The 17,448-nt window shown below is 46.9% G+C and overlaps 1 protein-coding gene across 2 annotated transcripts in view; it reads left to right on the top strand.

Annotated features, from left to right (window-relative positions):
• Positions 1-17,448, top strand: part of EML6 (EMAP like 6) — an 854,573-nt gene that overhangs the window by 801,072 nt on the left and 36,053 nt on the right. For both annotated transcript variants that reach the window (XM_069234186.1, XM_069234187.1), the window contains exon 38: positions 7,522-7,625. In XM_069234186.1, coding sequence (XP_069090287.1) covers positions 7,522-7,625 — 104 coding nt within the window. The remainder of the gene's footprint in view (positions 1-7,521; positions 7,626-17,448) is intronic.

Here is a 17,448-nt window from a genome sequence, read left to right as displayed (position 1 = left end):
AAAGGCACTCTCCCCATGTGGCCAGCAACATGTCTGGTGTGTGGCAGGCTGCTAAAACTAGTCAGCCCACACTGGAAGTCGGTTAAGGTTTCAGGGGGCATCTCTAAGATGCCCTCTGGGGTGTATTTTACATCAGTGTGCATTTATTGTGCTGAGAAGTTTGATACCAAACTTCCCAGTTTTCAGTGTAGCCATTATGGTGCTGTGGAGTTTGTGTCCGACAGACTCCCAGACCATATACTCTTATGGCTACCCTGCACTTACAATGTCTAAGGTTTTGCTTAGACACTGTAGGGGCATAGTGCTCATGCACTTGTGCCCTCACCTATGGTATAGTGCACCCTGCCTTAGGGCTGTAAGGCCTGCTAGAGGGGTGACTTATCTATACCTATAGGCAGTGTGAGGTTGGCATGGCACCCTGAGGGAAGTGCCATGTCGACTTAGTCATTTTATCCCCACCAGCACACACAATCTGGCAAGCAGTGTGGCTGTGCTGAGTGAGGGGTCCCCAGGGTGGCATAAGACATGCTGCAGCCCTTAGAGACCTTCCCTGGCATCAGGGCCCTTGGTACCAGAGGTACCAGTTACAAGGGACTTACCTGGATGCCGGGGTGTGCCAATTGTGGAAACAAAAGTACAGGTTAGGGAAAGAACACTGGTGCTGGGGCCCGGGTTAGCAGGCCTCAGCACACTTTCAAATCATAACTTGGCATCAGCAAAGGCAAAAAGTCAGGGGGTAACCATGCCAAGGAGGCATTTCCTTACAATTGTGAATCAGTTTAGGAGGGTATGTTGTAGAAGTCTTTCTCCTGAGCCAGGGCAAATTCACGGAAGACTGCTAGTGTTTTTGTCTCTTCTATCTTTGGCAGGTTATTTCAGACCTGAACACCTACTGCAACATGTTGGCTGCTGTGAGGTTAGGTTTCTAAGTCATGACGTTACAGGTGGCATGGCTGATACCCTGGTGAGTCAGTCACAGTAGTTCTACGCATCAGCACCAACATATATCATTGTGTCTCTGGTGTGGCCAATATTAGCTGTCTTTTTACCGTAATTGGGTTTGCTGTGCAGATAGGAAAGGATCTGCACTATTAGCAGCTCCCTATTTGCTTGTATGGGAAAAGTTAATGAGCGTTTGTTCTTTCTCATCCTTGTGGTCTCGTGAAGGGCTGGTGAATGTTTTCTCTGGCTCCCTGTATTCTCAGGTGGTGTAATACGTATCAGTGTTAGTCCAGTGATGACTTCACCATTTAGGCCCCTCATAAAAGTAAGTTAACTATTATAACTCTTCAGATTTTTTTTAGAGGCGAGCAGTTGATGGTCCAAATCCTCGGGTCAAGGTAAGAAGAAGAAGAGTAAGTCGAAGAGATCCCATCGCTCTCCGACTTTGCCCTGTCGCTCGGCTGATGAGTCGCGGGAGGAGCGTCCACACACAAGGCCTCCATCCTCAGAGCCTGCGTCTGGGTCTGGGTCTGCTCCGCAATTCTCCGAGTTTCCCGGAGCGACCACCCCCCAGCTTAAGGAGTTTTATGAGGCCATGCACCTCATCTTTGGGTGGTCCGACCCCAATACAGTGCCTTCGGGCCCAAAGGGTACGGATGAGGGGCCTTCGGGTTCCGCGCCAGGGGCTTCGGCCACCGAGGCCACCTCTGGATCCGCATGCGGATCCGCACCCTTGAGACCTTTCTTGCCGCCAGGTCGATTGTCGACGCTTCCGATGTCGGTAGTGCCCACTATCGACGTCGGCCCAATTCTTATTCCCGACGACTCAGAGCCGACGCCGCCTTTGACCTCGATGGGGCCTATTCGTCCCAGGTTGGATTCGGACCCCTTTTTCTTAAGGGTACGAATATGGGGAGGAAATGGAGGGGTCCCTGGACCCTTATGAATACCAGGATGACCCTTCTATGGACTGGGGTGAGGAATTGGGCGATGCCAGTGGTCTGGATACTTCTCCTGGCACTGGCATGCTGTCTCCTCCTACCGTGGCTACGGCAGAGGGAGCGACTTATAGTATGGTGGTCAGTAGGGCAGCTGAAGTCCTTGGTCTTGAGCTTCCCACTGTGTGGTCAAGTCTAATCTCCTGATGGAGGTACTTCAGCCTGGGGCTTCTACTTCAGAACCCTTTTTGCCGTTTAATGAAGTCCTCTCCGATGTTCTTTTGGGCACCTGGTCCAAACCAACATACGGGCTCCTGTGAATAGAACTATTGCACGCCGCCATCAGCCCGCTCCGAACTACCCTAAATTCCTGTCCCAGCACCCCATGCCTGAGAGCCTTGTTATCCAGGCTTCCTCTTCTTCAGGGGCGTTCCCTTCCGAACCCCTGGACAGGGAATCAAAAAGGCTGGAACAGTTTGGCAAGAAGTTATTTTCTTCCTCCAGTCTCGCGTTGCGGTCTGTGAACACCGCATGCCTTTTGGGCCTTTATACCCACTTTTGTGGGATATAGTTGTGCAAGTCCTTCCGCAGATTCCAGAGGAGGCCAGTGGTATCATCTCCCAAGCTGTGAACGATGGGAGAGATGCAGCAAAGTTCACAATCCGTTGTGGGCTGGACACGACCGACTCTCTGGGCAGATCGGTTGCTACGATTGTGGCCTTACAACGCCACGCCTGGTTGCGTACTTCTGGTTTTTCTGGGGATGTCCAACAGTCACTCATGGACATGCCCTTTGATGGCTCACGTCTCTTTGGAGACAAAGCGGACTCGGCCTTGGAGAAATTCAAGGATTCCCGGGCTACGGCTCAGTCTCTCGGTCTTTCCTCTGCCCCTCGCCCCCCACAGTCCGCTTTTCTCCCCTTTTGTGGCCACGGAAGGGGCTCCATGTCGCGTCCTCTACCCAGCCACCATGCCACCCATGCTGTTAAGCTTCTGTGTGGCCGGGGACACGGAATCACGTGGCCGTGGGGCAGGGAACCAGAGGTCTGCCCAGTCCACCTCTGCCCCCGCTACAGCCTCCAAACCCTCCTAGTTTGTCGCCTCACTCCCGTCCAGTTGATGGCAGGATTCGCAGTCACCTGCCCCACTGGGAAAACATCACCATGGACAGGTGGGTTTTGCAGATAGTTCAAAAGGGCTACTCCCTCCCTTTCGAATCTGCTCCACCAACCATACCTCCTTCCTTCAGTCAACTTCCAGAGGATCATTTGGCGCTTCTCCGCCAGGAAGTCGCAGCTCTCTTGGCCAATGGAGCTATAGAAAAGGTCCCTGTGCCCGAAGTAGGTCGTGGTTGTTATTCCCGCTACTTTCTGATACCAAAAAAGGACAAGGGCTTACGTCCTATCCTAGACCTTCGGGACCTAAACTACTTCCTCAAGAAGGAGAAATTCAAAATGGTCACCCTGGCTCAGGTTCTGTCTGCCTTGGACCCAGGAGACTGGATGGTAGCGTTGGACTTGCAGGACGCTTAGTTCCACATCCCCATCTTGCCTGCCCACAGACGTTACCTACGATTCGTGGTAGGTCACAAGCACTTTCAGTTTACCGTGCTCCCCTTCGGCCTTACCAGCGCCCCTCGGATGTTTATGAAAGTGATGGCGGTGGTTGCAGCTCATCTGCGCAGGTTAGGGGTATCAGTCTTCCCCTACCTCGACGACTGGCTGATGAAGGCAGACTCACCCCAGAAAGTCATCTCACACCTTCAGACTACGGCAAACCTCCTGCACACGCTGGGGTTCACTATAAACGTGCCAAAGTCACACCTGACTCCCTCTCAGATGCTCCCTTTCATCTGAGCTGTTCTGGACACAGTGCAGTTTCGGGCTTATCCTCCCGAAAAGCGAGTCCAAGACATTCAGGATATGATTCTGATCTTTCAGCCTCAGTCCTGGGTTTCGGTGAGACTGACTCTGAGGCTGCTGGGCCTCATGGCCTCCTGCATCCTGGTAGAAACACATGCCAGATGGCATATGCGGGCTCTGCAGTGGGACCTGAAGTTCCAGTGGGCGCAACATCAGGGGAATCTCTCTGACATGGTCCAGATCTCGGAGGGGCCTGCAAAAGACCTGCAGTGGTGGCTTTCAAATCCGCATTGGGTCCATGGCAGATCCCTCTCCCTTCCCCAACCAGATCTCTCTATAGTGAGAGATATGTCACTTCTGGATTGGGGCGGCCACATGAGAGAGGTGGAGACCAGAGGGCTATGGTCTCTGGCGGAGTCTGGGCTCCATATCAATCTTCTGGAGCTCCGGGCGATCAGGCTTGCGTTAAAAGCATTCCTTCCCTCTCTCAAAGGGAAAGTGGTGCAGGTGTTCACGGACAATACTACCGCCATGTGGAACTGCAACAAACAGGGTGTAGTAGGGTCCTGGACCCTTTGTCAGGAGGTACTACGCCTCTGGACATGGCTGGAATATCAGGGCATTACCCTGATGGTTCAACATCTGGCAGGTTCCCTCAACGCCAGAGCAGACAAACTCAGCCGTCGATGCACAGCCGATCACGAATGGCATCTCTATCCGGAGGTGGTGCAAGGTCTCTTTCAGCAGTGGGGAGAGCCTTGATTAGATCTGTTCGCCTCCGTAGAGGACGTGCAGTGCCCGCTGTTTTGCGCGTTGGAGTTTCCAAGGTGTCACTCGCTCGGAGATGCTTTTCGGCTCAAGTGGAACTCCGGCCTCGTTTCCGCCTTTCCGCTTATACCTCTGCTGCCCAGAGTTCTCAAGAAAATCAGGAACGACCGGGCCCAAGTCATCTTGATGGCTTCGGACTGGGGACGGAGAGTATGGTATCCAGAGCTATTGAACATGTCCATCGATCCTCCACTCAGACTGCCTCTTCGGGCGGATCTTCTGTCGCAGCAACAGGGGACGGATCTTCACCCTAACCTGTCCAACCTCCACCTTCATGCGTGGAGATTGAGCGGCAACAGTTGACGGCATTTGCACTTCCACCAGAAGTCTGCGATGTTATTTTGGCAACCAGGCATCCATCAACCAAAACTGTATACGCCTGTCGTTGGAATAAATTTGTGGCATGGTGTACAAACAAATCTGTTGATCCCCTTTCTTTCTTTCTTTCCTTCTTTCTGTTCATTCTTTCTTTGGCCCACCAGGGCTCCGCTTTGGGCACCCTTAAAGGGTATTTGTCTGCCATTTCGGCCTTTCTTAGGTTACCTGATCAACCCTCACTCTTTAAATCTCCCATTGTAAGTAGATTCCTAAAGGGACTCATCCATTTATTTCCTCCCATTCCATTTATTATGCCTCAGTAGGACCTCAATCTTGTACTTACTTATTTGATGTGTAATCCCTTTGAGCCAATGCATAATTGGCCCTTGCGGCTCCTCACCTTCAAAATTGTCTTTCTTGTTGCTATCACCTCTGCTCGTAGGGAGTGAGCTTCAGGCCCTTTCTTCAAAACCTCCATACTTGTCTGTGCACCCTGACAAAGTGTTGCGTACTAAGGCCTCCTTCCTTCCTAAGGTGGTCATGCCTTTTCATGTAGGCCAGTCCATCACCCAGCCTACTTTCTACGCACTCGACACCCTTCACATGAGGAGGAGAGACTCCACCGTCTGGACCCAAAAAGAGCGATGGCGTTGTACCTCAATCGTACTAAAGATTTCCGGGTGAACGATCTACTCTTTATTGGGTACGTGGGTGCGAAAAAAGGGAAGGCGGTGCAAAAGTGTACCATCTCTCGATGGGTGCTTCTTAGCATCAAAATGTGCTACTCTTTGTCCAAGAAGCAACCTCAAAGCAGGGCTTGCATGCTCACTCCATCAGAGCAACTGCCGCTTCCACTGCGTAAGCATGCAGAGTTCCTGTCCTGGATACCTGTCAGGCAGCTACATGGGCATCCCTGCACACATTTGTTAAGAACTACTGTCTGGATAGTCATGTCCATCGGGCCGGCTACTTTGGTCGTTCGGTCCTGCAGGACTTCCTAGGATGATCTTGGTTCGCAGCCCACAACCGAGGATGGCATTGCTTGGGTATCTATTCTGAGGTATGGAATCTGCAACTAGAAGTCTCTATCAGATGTATAAGTTACTTACCCTCGGTAACTAAATATCTGGTAGAGACATATTCTAGTTTCAGATTCCTTACAGCCCACCCATCCTCCCTGCTTGCAAACTGATTTCTAGGGAAAGGGATTCCCCCTTTGAGGTCTTTAGCTCTGGCACACCAATCTCAGTGTTCTTAGCGGCTCTGCGCCTTCGCGTGGAAAGTCGTTAAAAGAAGCTGACGTCACTGCGCGAGGACGGCGTCTATATACTACTCCTGACGTCATCATGAAGACTACGACGCCAACAACGCCCGCGGAGTCGACCGATGCCACCTACCGGCGCGCAAGGGTATTGCTTGAAGAAAAATCTCCGGATCCAGTCTGACGCCTGGGGGAAATTCTAAGGTAAGGAATCTGCAACTAGAAGTCTAAGGTAAGGAATTGGCAACTAGAATATGTCTCTACCAGATATTTTGTTAGCGGAGGTAAGTAACTTGTACATCTAGTCTGCCAGTGTGCAATGCTAACTTAATAGCGGTTGTTCAACTGCCTGCATCCATGGTGGTGGATCTGCCTCTGACAGAGATAGCATCCTGAAAGACCCTCATGGCTGGAAACAGTGTAGACACTACATGGTTGCCAGTAGATAGCAGAAATCCCACAACTCTATAGGTGCACAGCAACATTTCCAGCAGTGATTCTATTCTACCCCCGCCGCCACCACAGTAGCTCCTCCTGCATGGGAGACAGTCACATGATGGAGATATCACCTCCAAAAAGCAACACTATTTTCACTGCCAGAGTGGCAGAAACCCTACACTCGCCTGCCACACTAGCAGATGGAAATTCCACCACCAAAACTAGCCCACCAAATCCTTAATTCTGGCCATACCATGGGAGTCACATGCAGAGTATATGGCCGTGTTCTGCAAATATAGTCTGCCCAGTTAACTTCATACAAATACTCTAACAAGCAAGTATTTCAGCGTAAGCACAAATAGATTAAATATGCACGGATTATTAACTATATGAAACAAATGATGTGGGCAAGCAGGTGGTGCAAACAGACGGACAAGCAGCAAGAAGAGAGGAGTTTCTGAGCTCTGTCAAAGATAAGGATGCAGCTCATTGCTTACCGATGTTCCATGTAGTTAATAAATTGGCTGTATGTTTTCTACCCAGTGAAGGACACTTCGTTCTCTATTTCATTGGTAAACTGGCTGCAATTTAGATAAAGATTCAAAGTCAAATACAAGCCTCTGCACTTGCTAAAACAATTAAAAGTTCTCAAATAATGTTCAATATTGAAGTACATTTTTTTTGCATTTGAATTTGGTTATACTTCTTCTTAACCGCGCTGCAAGCAATCTTGTAGTGGTATAATGATGTTTTTATATCACCCTTGAAAGATAGTCCCGTCATATCTTTATTAGATTGTATCAGTTACTAACCTAGCAGTGAAATGTAATGAAGCTCCCAGATGTTATTGTGGTAAAATCTTACAAAATTGTCAAGAGCATGTGCACTGTCATCGTGACACATTGTTTAACCAACATTTGTAAACGCTATACAGGTTTCAACTGGTGCCTATAAGCGTCAAGTTCATGAAGTGCCATCAGGAAAACAGATATTGGATGCTGCATTCATTGAGAGGATAACGTGGGCCACCTGGACAAGGTAATCGTATAGCTTGTTCTGGTCCTGCAGTAAACAAATGTGTCTTCAGGATTACATGGAATCACAGAGTTGTATTGAAACATGACTTTTTTTACACATATACTAGACTTGAATTTTCTGCTCCTGTAAGTTCCATCAATTTTCCTCTTTCATGAATAATGTACAATGTTTACATGCATGTTTTAAAGGAGTCACTGTCCATTTAGCCAAGAAGGCAACCTGCATTTTACGTTTGCATGTCTTGCTTTTAAAGCTTGGATGATAGCAGTAATAGTTCTTTATTGCAGTTTAAGAGCCTCATTTAGAGTGTGTTGGTGTGGGAGCACCACCATACATTGGTGATCTCACCAGTGCAGTCACAGACAGCTGCATTGTTGGAAACCCCTAACCCACAAGCCCAACTACCATTGAAGTTCTAGGTCACAGTGATCCAACCTATTTGACGTGTACTACTGACACCGATATTTCTTTCCCGTAACCTACTTGGCAATCGCTGGAAGTAAAATTAAAAAAATTCCTGACGCGCATAGAGAAAGCTCCATGAATATCAGGGACGTATTTCTTTTGCTTTTCTGCAACAAATCTCCACGTTGAGAATGGCGAGCAGCTGAAATAACACAGCGGCCCACCTGGCATTCAGGTGTGATGAAAATATATCTGCCGTACCACACTTCACTTTGATCACAGCCAAGAAGACAGATATCTCTAAATGTAGCAGGTGCTTCTTCGCCGGAGAGGCAGTGCTCTTCAACATAGTGGGCAGCGTGTCCTGCCCCCTGAGCCCTAAATGAGCTCCCAAGACGTGTACATTTCTCAAATCGTTAAATTGAGCTACCACTGAGTCTGGGAACTTGCTTCGGTGTAGAACTCCTTGATACTCCATAGTAAAACCTAGTACTTTAGTTCAGATTTAGTAAATATTCTAAATGCTGGTATTGTAGTGTTTGACGGTATTAAAATGATATCTTTGTATCAGATACCTTTGTATAGTGCTCCTTTGCATTCACAGTGTCACACATGCTGATAAAACATGTAAAAAGACATATTCCTATCCCCCAAAAAAATGTTCCCAGTTCTGCTCAAAATTATTTTTTTTAATTACTGCAAAACAAACTTCAAGTTCGCACATGTGCTCAAAATGACTGTACCACATTTTTCTACTGTAACAATCTAGCATATGACTCCTCATCCTAACTTTCCCATGGCTGCTCATCATAGGCTTTTTGTGTGCTACTTATAGAATTGAGTCAATCGAGGGCTGCCACTTTTCACTGCTGCTTACTCCCAGTTACCGTGTACTCCTGCTGTCCCTGTGGACAGTACAGGCAGTTCTTCATGACAGTTGCTTGACTGACAGCAGAATAGGGTTGAGTGGCATGAGTCATGTCAGAGAGCAATCATCACTGTGGCTGACCAAGGACTCCAGGTGCACCGTAGACTAGACCTGCCAGAGGCTGATTGATGAATGGATAACCCTTTTATGCTTCTGGTTGGAAATGTAGGTACTTTCTTATGGCTCTGTATACAGAGTTTTGTTGTACCTGTAGCAAATATCTACAAGCCCGTGAAAGCACATGGCATGTAGCAGCTTGTGGTCAGACTGGCTAGACTCTGACTGGAAGGGGACATTATTAATTCCCTTTATCCTTCCCGTTTATCTCATTGGGGTGGCTTCAGTACATGGGCTCCATTGCCTCCACTGCGAAAGATTTACACATGCAATAAAGTAGCAGTGGAGCCACCGGCACTCATTTTTTGGGATTTGGATTTATTTTTTCTCATCCAACATTTTCCAAGAGCAAGAGAGGAGTGGAAAGCATTAGAGAAACAGTAGTCTGCCAATTCCTGTTCTATGGAGTGAAGCTAAGTGGATGAGGCACAGGCTTTGTTCCTGACAGTGTTTGCCGATGGTGTATGGGACAAGGCTTTCTCCTTCTGAGTGCCTGTCAGGATGCATGTGGAAGATACTTTTTGCAGACAGGAGGATGATAATCTTGCTGTATGTGGATAACATTCTTCTTTTAGTTAAAGGTCATGGTCACAATCTCCTGCCTTTATTACGGGAAATAGTGCAATATGGTGGCATGTCAGGGCTTTCGATTAATTGGCACATATCAGAGCTGTTCTCCCTTACTCCACATACTGCACAGCCGGGCACAGAATTTATACTAAAATGAAATGATGACACCATTGACTATCTGGGAATTATGATACACCTTGATACGAACCTCCCGATCTGTGACAATTATGGGCCGATTTGGACAGGATGAAATCCCAAGTGGAGCAGTGGGTTAGTCTCCCGTTGTTAGTGGCTGGCCAGATTGCCATTATCAAAATGGTGATATTGCCTAAATTCCTTTACTTGTTCATAAATCCTCTGTCCGTTTGAACATTTAATTCTTTAGTATTCTCAAGACCATGCTGACTAGGCTGGTACGAGCTAGGAAACAATCTAGGGGTAAGTGGGGAACTCTTATCATGCTTTTAGAGGGAGGAGTCCCTGACTGCTACACATGTCATTTGACTGCCCAGTCTCATTACGCAGTGTATTGGCAGGATCCACATTCTCGCTTGCATCACCTGGTGGATGAGAGAGATCAAGTAGCTTAAGGTTCTTTGCTAATTGCGCTGTGTACAAAGCAGTCTAGATCTTCTTTAGATGTCCGTACTGTGTGCTGTACACGTTGGGTCTGGTGGACCCTGGCGGTCAGCATTGGCTATACCTTACTATACTCCCCAGTTTTAACTCTGGAGTGGAACCTTTGACCCCTTCCATGTTCCAGCTATCAGTACCTGCATCACTGCATAACAAAGGGATTTCTTAGATTGGACACCTTTTCCTGGGAGGAGAATTGTTAACATTAGAAGAATACAAATTGAAGGTTACATCTAGCCCCTTGGATACCTTCATCTATTTTAGACTTAAATTTGCTGCCAAGGCGGCATTCTCGACATTTCCTCATGAACTACCCGACTATTGCCCTTTAACACAGTTAATGACTTTCAGCAGTAATGAGATTTGGGTAGTCAAATTATACTGTATGTGCATTGCAGCTATGGAATCCTTTTTTTCATTGGCTAAATAATATTGGGAAAAAGGAATGAATAATTGAGGACAGGGTATGAAAATATTGTTGCTCTCAGGTCAAGCAGAACTCTATGGGCAATAAGCATATACTCCTCCACTTTAAATTTATAGATAGAATGTATTACACATACAAATTTAACAATATGACCTACTACCCTCTGTCACGCTGCCCCTGTGATAGTGCAAACGTCCTCCATTTGGCCTGAGCTTGCCCTTCTATTTTCCTTTTGACAAAATGTAGGTGAAATAATCGTATTTATAACGGGTTGTGAGTTGGTACTAACTCCTGTAATTACTACTGGGATACGTGGCAGATGTCCCTACGCCAGTTATAGTGATTACAGTCATGCTGATTCTGTTGGCCAAGCTTAGAGAAGCCATGCCCTGGCCCTCCACCTAAAAGAGAAGCATGGCTGTCGGACACTTTTTATGGAATTAATTCTGCCTATTGCTTTGCCATGCACCACCCCAAGCGATCCAGACTTGGGGAGTTCTGAGCCCCCTGCAAGGTTACTTGGAAAGCCATGCACAGCGAGATTTGTAGATGCTGTGGAAATATTTTACAAACTGGGGGTAATTTTATGTCATCATTTTAAGGGTTGTGCGCTTGGTCTTTACGCAAAGAAATAGCAATGTTTGACATGCATAGTTAAGTTGTTTGTTGTATATGCATGTAACCTTTGGTTTTCGCAACGTCAGCAGCTACTGATACTGTCAAGGCCACTTCTGCCTTTTGTGATATTCCTTTTAGCCTTTATCACTTGCTCTGTAACCTCGTACTAGGCATGTGAAATCCAAGGTGCTTTGACATGCAAGACATTGACTAAGTTGCACTGTACTTGTTGTCCGAACGTATCCCCTGAAAATCAATTTAAAAGTTTTTTAAACAAATACATGTGGAAGACCTGATTGGATTCCATAGCAAGTGTCATCAATGTAGTGAACGACTGAGCTAGGCTTATGGGAGTAAAGCTTTTGAGGTGAGTGGTGGCTGGGCATTAAGGAACAAATAAGCTGCTGAGACTGGTATTAACCAAGCTGGTTCACTTCCTCCCACCCTAGTGATTAGACTTTTCTCGGGCACATTATGGTGATGTAGTGGGCCTTTCATCTGGCAGTGGTATGCCATGATTCTTGCTATTTCTTCGAAGGAGGTGGAGACTTAGTGAGGACTTTTCCAATAGTCAGTCCTCAACATGCATTTTGGCTTTGGTGACTTGGGACTGCTCCCCGATTGCACATTTTATGACTGCCTGGGGTGGATTCAATAAATATATCTGTTGGAACAGGCTGGTTCTGAGGTGCAGAAGTGACAGTTTTTTATGATGCTAGCGATCCTGTAGAGGCAAAGAAACGGGGACAACCCTTTTCTTTTCTCCCACGGGAAAATATCTGCTAACTGGACAAGGGGACATGTGGGAACAAAGCAATAACATCAACTGGACAAAAACCATTACGTAAGTCTCCCAAGAATACAACAATTAAGGGATAGGGGGGTTAATGTAGGAAACAAAGCCTTGGCTGCATGCCAAGAATCACAAAAAAATCTAGAACAAAAGTGTGATGTAGTGACTGAGGACAGATCTCCAACAGAGACAGCAGTGCTAGAAAAAAATGTGTTTCTAGATATCGTTACTCCAGGACTCGTGTATGGAACCCTTTCCATGGGAGTAGATCCTAAACCCTAAGGCCTTGGCGGCTGTCATTCGTTTTCTCTGTAGGGAACGCACCTAGGGCCCCTTTTTGTCCTGCCTGCTGGGTGCTTTCAGGATGATAATACATGCTTACTGAACTACAGGAACACAATTCTACTCATGGACAGTTAGCATGGACCAATATTGCAGGAAAAGGCTAGGGTGTTTGATTTTGTTGACTTCACCCAGGTAGCACAAAAAGCTTTGAAGTGACAAAGAAGACTATCGGAGATAAGTGCTATGAATATATATGATAGTTTTCCTGGTACATCTGAATATCTAGTCTGAAGACAAAACCTTGCTGTTCTTCTCAGCCGAAGAGATTTGGAACTGGATAGATAGATGTCAGCCAGTTGAATCAGAGGCATGTGGACCAAAAGTAAAGAGATAATTTTACTGTAGAGCCAGAAACAGAGGCTGGAACTCTGTGAGCACCAGTCAAGATGGCAGTCTGTGATAAAGACACAGAAAAATCACCTAAGACTGTGAGGACCTGTTGAGAGGCACATGGAGTGGATTTGGACGTGACTGGGCTATGTGAAGGTATTAAAACGATCCTTGGCACCACAATTTGGTGTAAAACACTGAGACTGGCCTTCAGATTGGGTGTTTTGAGGTTTTTATAGGGTCGTGGGTGGAGGGAGTCATGTAGTGTCAGGAATAATGTAGACCTGAACTTCTTCACCGTTCCTTTATTCATTCTGACCCCCACAGTGTTGTATGGATCATTGAGCATGAAACAAGGCAACCATAAACCAATGCAAATTGTGTATTTACAGAGTCTCTTTTATCTATATACTAAATGAAGGAGGGAATTAGATGAAATAGTCCACTCCTGCTGAGAGTTTGAGGGGACTTCACCTTTCCTGAGTACATTTAAGTTTCTGCATGTAATGACATGTTGAGACAGGAATGTCCCGTACATAGTGTACAGCCGTGTTCCCTAGGACGGTGCCCAACTGTATTTGGTATCCTAGTGTTTATTATTTTAGCCTTACCCACACCCTTTCCATTTGCTCAAATACAGTCCTGAATTCGTCATGGACATTGAGGTGCACATCACAGTGTTCTCTTTATTGACAGCTCACTGCCGCCCTGGTCAGGAGTAATAGCACTTAAACTCGTGGTGGTAGCATTCAGTGTTTTAGCAGTCATACAGTCGTGACAAGACCTTTGTATCTTTGTCACAGAAGTGGTGTCCTACTGGCCACTTGTGTAAAGTTCCACTGCTACAACTACAAGCTAGACCCAGATCCTTGCACTAACATGCCAGGGCATATGTGCCTGTCTGTATCTTTGCAGTCAGTGTGACACATGCTTTGTGTGTCTGCGACAATCAGAGTGAAGGAGGCCTATGGGTTCGATTTTGAAAACCACTGACCTGTTAATCTACACAAGATTGAGGTCAGGTTATCTTCCCAGGCAGTGGAAGTGTATTGCTGACATTAGTAATACTGTAGGGAGGGGATCTAGACACTAAAGTGAAGAAACATAGACAGGCTTTCTCTTAGCAATTTAATAAGGTCCTTTTGCTGCAAAGAGCTGCTGATTAGACTTCCTGAGTACAATCGTTTGATGAAAGCTTGGACTGCCATCTCTGTTGTTAAGTGTGTCAAGGGTCCTTTAGAAGAGGCCACCCTTTTGTCTCTCTTCTTGACCATTGTCAGTGTGGCTGTTGATGGCCAGGTACGAAAAGCTCACATTTCTTTGTAGGTACTTCAGCCTTTGTTCAAAGTGAGAAGCATCACGTCAGGCAAAGATTGAGTCTGGAAGCCAGCCTGAGAAGTACACATGAAAGGAGAGTCAGAACCAGTTTGGGTACAAAGTACAGATTGTTAGAAATGGGATCTATGGTTGGCAGTCAGTTTGCACTCTGTCCAAGCAGGGACCCTCACTCTAGTGAGGGTAAGGGAGAAAAACACCTAGGATAACCCCTGCTCACCCCCTTGGTAACTTGGCACAAGCAGTCAGGCTTATCTAAGAGGCAATGCATAAAGTATTTGTACCAACACACACGGTAACACATTGAAAACACTGCAAAAGTACTCAACACCAGTTTAGAAAAATAGCCAATATTTATCGGCTTAAAACAAGCCCAAAAGAACAAAAAACCAACATACATTAGCAGAGTTATGAATTTTCAAGTAGTAAACTTGAATATAGTGCATAAAAACACAAATGCTTCAATTTGGTGTTATCACAACGTCCTGACTGAGTCGTTACCAAAAATCTGACACCAATGGCACCAGTCACGAATTTGCATGGACCCCCCAGGACAGTACCTTTTAAAGGTGAGGAAGCAAGCCAGTGCACGGAGTTGGGGAAGCGAGGCATCACTGGATCCGGTGTGGTGTCGGTTCCAGTGCTGCGGAGCAGTGGAGCCGAGGTGGCGGTGGGAAGCATCGGGTCCTTGCTGCGGAGCAGGGGAGATGAAGAAGCATCATCGCGAATCGTTGGTTCCTTACACTCTGGCAGGGTCAATGTCCAGCAGGTGATGACATGGTGGGACAACGTCACAGGGCCACGATCACTCCACGGGGTTGCAGGTGCCGCGGTAGAGTCAGGTGTCACGGACATCAGTGACACGACACTCAGGAGTGAAGAAGTCACAAGACGTTAGCGAGCTGTGGTGGCGGCAGGTCTGCGTTGTCAGTCGGGGTCGTCGCAATCCAGCGGAGACCACAGCTTTGGTTGCAGGTGGCATCGCGTGGTCAGGCAGCGGCATCAGTCCAGGCGTCGTTCGGCATCAGTGCACGTGGTTTTCTTGGTTTTCAACCAGCTTTCACTCCCAAGGGCCCAGAAACTGGAATAGGCACCACCTGGCTAGTTAGAGTCCACAGCAAGTTAACCCCGAGGTTGGTAGGTGAAGTCTTTGCTGTCCCTGACACTTCTTAACAGGAGGCAAGCTCAGTCCAAGCCCTTGGAGAAACTTCACAAACAGAAAGGGTAAAGATAGGACTTTGCTGTGTATCCTAAGGCAGAAGCAGCAACTGCAGGCCAACCCATTATAGCACACACAGCAAAGGAGCAGTACTCCTCCTCCAGCTTTTCAGCTCTTCTCCTTGGCAGAGGTTCCTCTTGATCCAGAGGTGTTCTAAAAGTCTGTGGTTTTGGGTCCACTACTTATACCCATTTCTGCATTTGAAGTAGGCAAGCTTCAAAGGAAAGACTCTGTTGTTGACAAGGTCCTGCCTTGCCCAGCCCTGGCCCCAGACACATACCAGGAGGTTGGAGACCGCACTGCGTGAGGACAGGCACAGCACTTTCCAGCGCAGGTGTCAGCTCTTCCCTCCCCACTCTAGCTTAGGAGACTCATCAGGATATGCAGGACACTCCCCACCTCCCTTTGTGTCACTGTCTAGAGGGAATTCACAAACAGCCCAACTGTCAGTCTAACCCAGACATGGATTGCACAGTAGGCAGAGGCACAGAATGGTTCTTTTCTAAAAGTGGCATTTTCAAACTGACAATCTAAAAACCAACTTTACCAAAAGGTGTATTTTTAAATTGTGAGTTCAGAGACCCCAAACTCCAAATCTCTATCTGCTTCCTGTGGGAAACTGCACTTAAAAGATATGTAAAGGCAGTCCTCATATTAACCTATAGGAAAGATAGGCCTTGCAATAGTGAAAAACAATGTTGGCAGTATTTCACTATCAGGACATGTAAAACACACGAGTACATGTCCTACCATTTAAATGCACTGCACCCCGCCCCTGGGGCTACCTAGGGCCTACACTAGGGGTGCTTTATATGTAATAAAAGAGAAGGTTTGGGCCTGGCAAGTGGGCACACTTGCCAGGTCGAATGGGCAGTTTAAAACTGCACACACAGATACTGCAGTGGCTGGTCTGAGCCATGTTTACAGGGCTACTCATGTGGGTGCCACAATCAGTGCTGCCGGCCCACTAGTAGCATTTGATTTACAGGCCCTGGGCACTCCTAGTGCACTTTGCTAGGGACTTACTAGTAAACCAAATATGCCAGTCATGGAAAAGCCAATTGGAAATACAGTTTACACAGAGAACACTTGCACTTTAGCACTGGTCAGCAGTGGTAAAGTGTCCAGAGTACCAACAAAAACGAAGTCCAGCACACAGTCAACAATACAGGAAGCAGGGGCAAAAAGACAGGGGAAACTACTCCAAGGATGCCCGGTTTAACACAGATGGAGAACTGCACAACCAGGGCTGGTGTCTGCAAAACAGTCACCTTCCCAAAGGCGAGGAGACATCACCAGGAGTCCAATCTGAATGAAGAACTGTCTCCATGTCCTAAAATCGTGTCTGAGAGAAGAGGGAATGAATGGGTCAGCGCTGCAGGAGTAGCTGAATGTCACATTGGACAAGAACAGTTGACTCCAGAGACTCATTAAAGTGTGACCAATCTGATTCCTTCTCAGAACATGACATCAGAGCTAAAGCGGAGGTTCTGCAGGGCTGCCAAAGTGTACCGAAGAGGATTGCCCCAACAAAACCTGCCTGTTGCTGGTCTGTGGCCCTACCCTGAAATGTGCCCCAACTGAGTCTTACCTGCAGCAGATGCCTAAGTGGCTCTGCACAGTCACAAGGAAACCACCATAACAATACGACTCTACTCACCGTTACAAAGTCCTGTGTTTCTTCAACAAGACTGAATGGAGTCATTCAAGCGACCATGTATACATGCAAAATACAGCATTACAAAAATGTTCCAAAATGCCAGAGGAACTCTATTACTTCCCTGAAAGCTGCACCCCACAGAGACACAACATAAGGTCGGGTGATTGGGGTGGGGACTCTTAGGAACCAGTCATTGAGGAGCCAGACAAAAATTTAAAAATGTATTAACGGTAAAGATATCTGGTCTGTCTCCACTGTGAAGATTTGCCTGAATGTTTAAGGGCTGTGAAAAGGAGGATGCATGAACTGATGATGCCTGCTTTTTGTGAACAAAACATCTACAATAAAGTATTTATCCAAAAGCGTGTTGTTACATTAATGTGTTGTATGTCCTATTTTTTCAAGTTATGCATTTTCTTACACTTTTCTATCTGTTAAGT

Source organism: Pleurodeles waltl, chromosome 5 (assembly GCF_031143425.1).
Source record: "Pleurodeles waltl isolate 20211129_DDA chromosome 5, aPleWal1.hap1.20221129, whole genome shotgun sequence".
Taxonomy (NCBI): domain Eukaryota; kingdom Metazoa; phylum Chordata; class Amphibia; order Caudata; family Salamandridae; genus Pleurodeles; species Pleurodeles waltl.
This window is presented reverse-complemented; position numbering and strand designations above follow the sequence as displayed.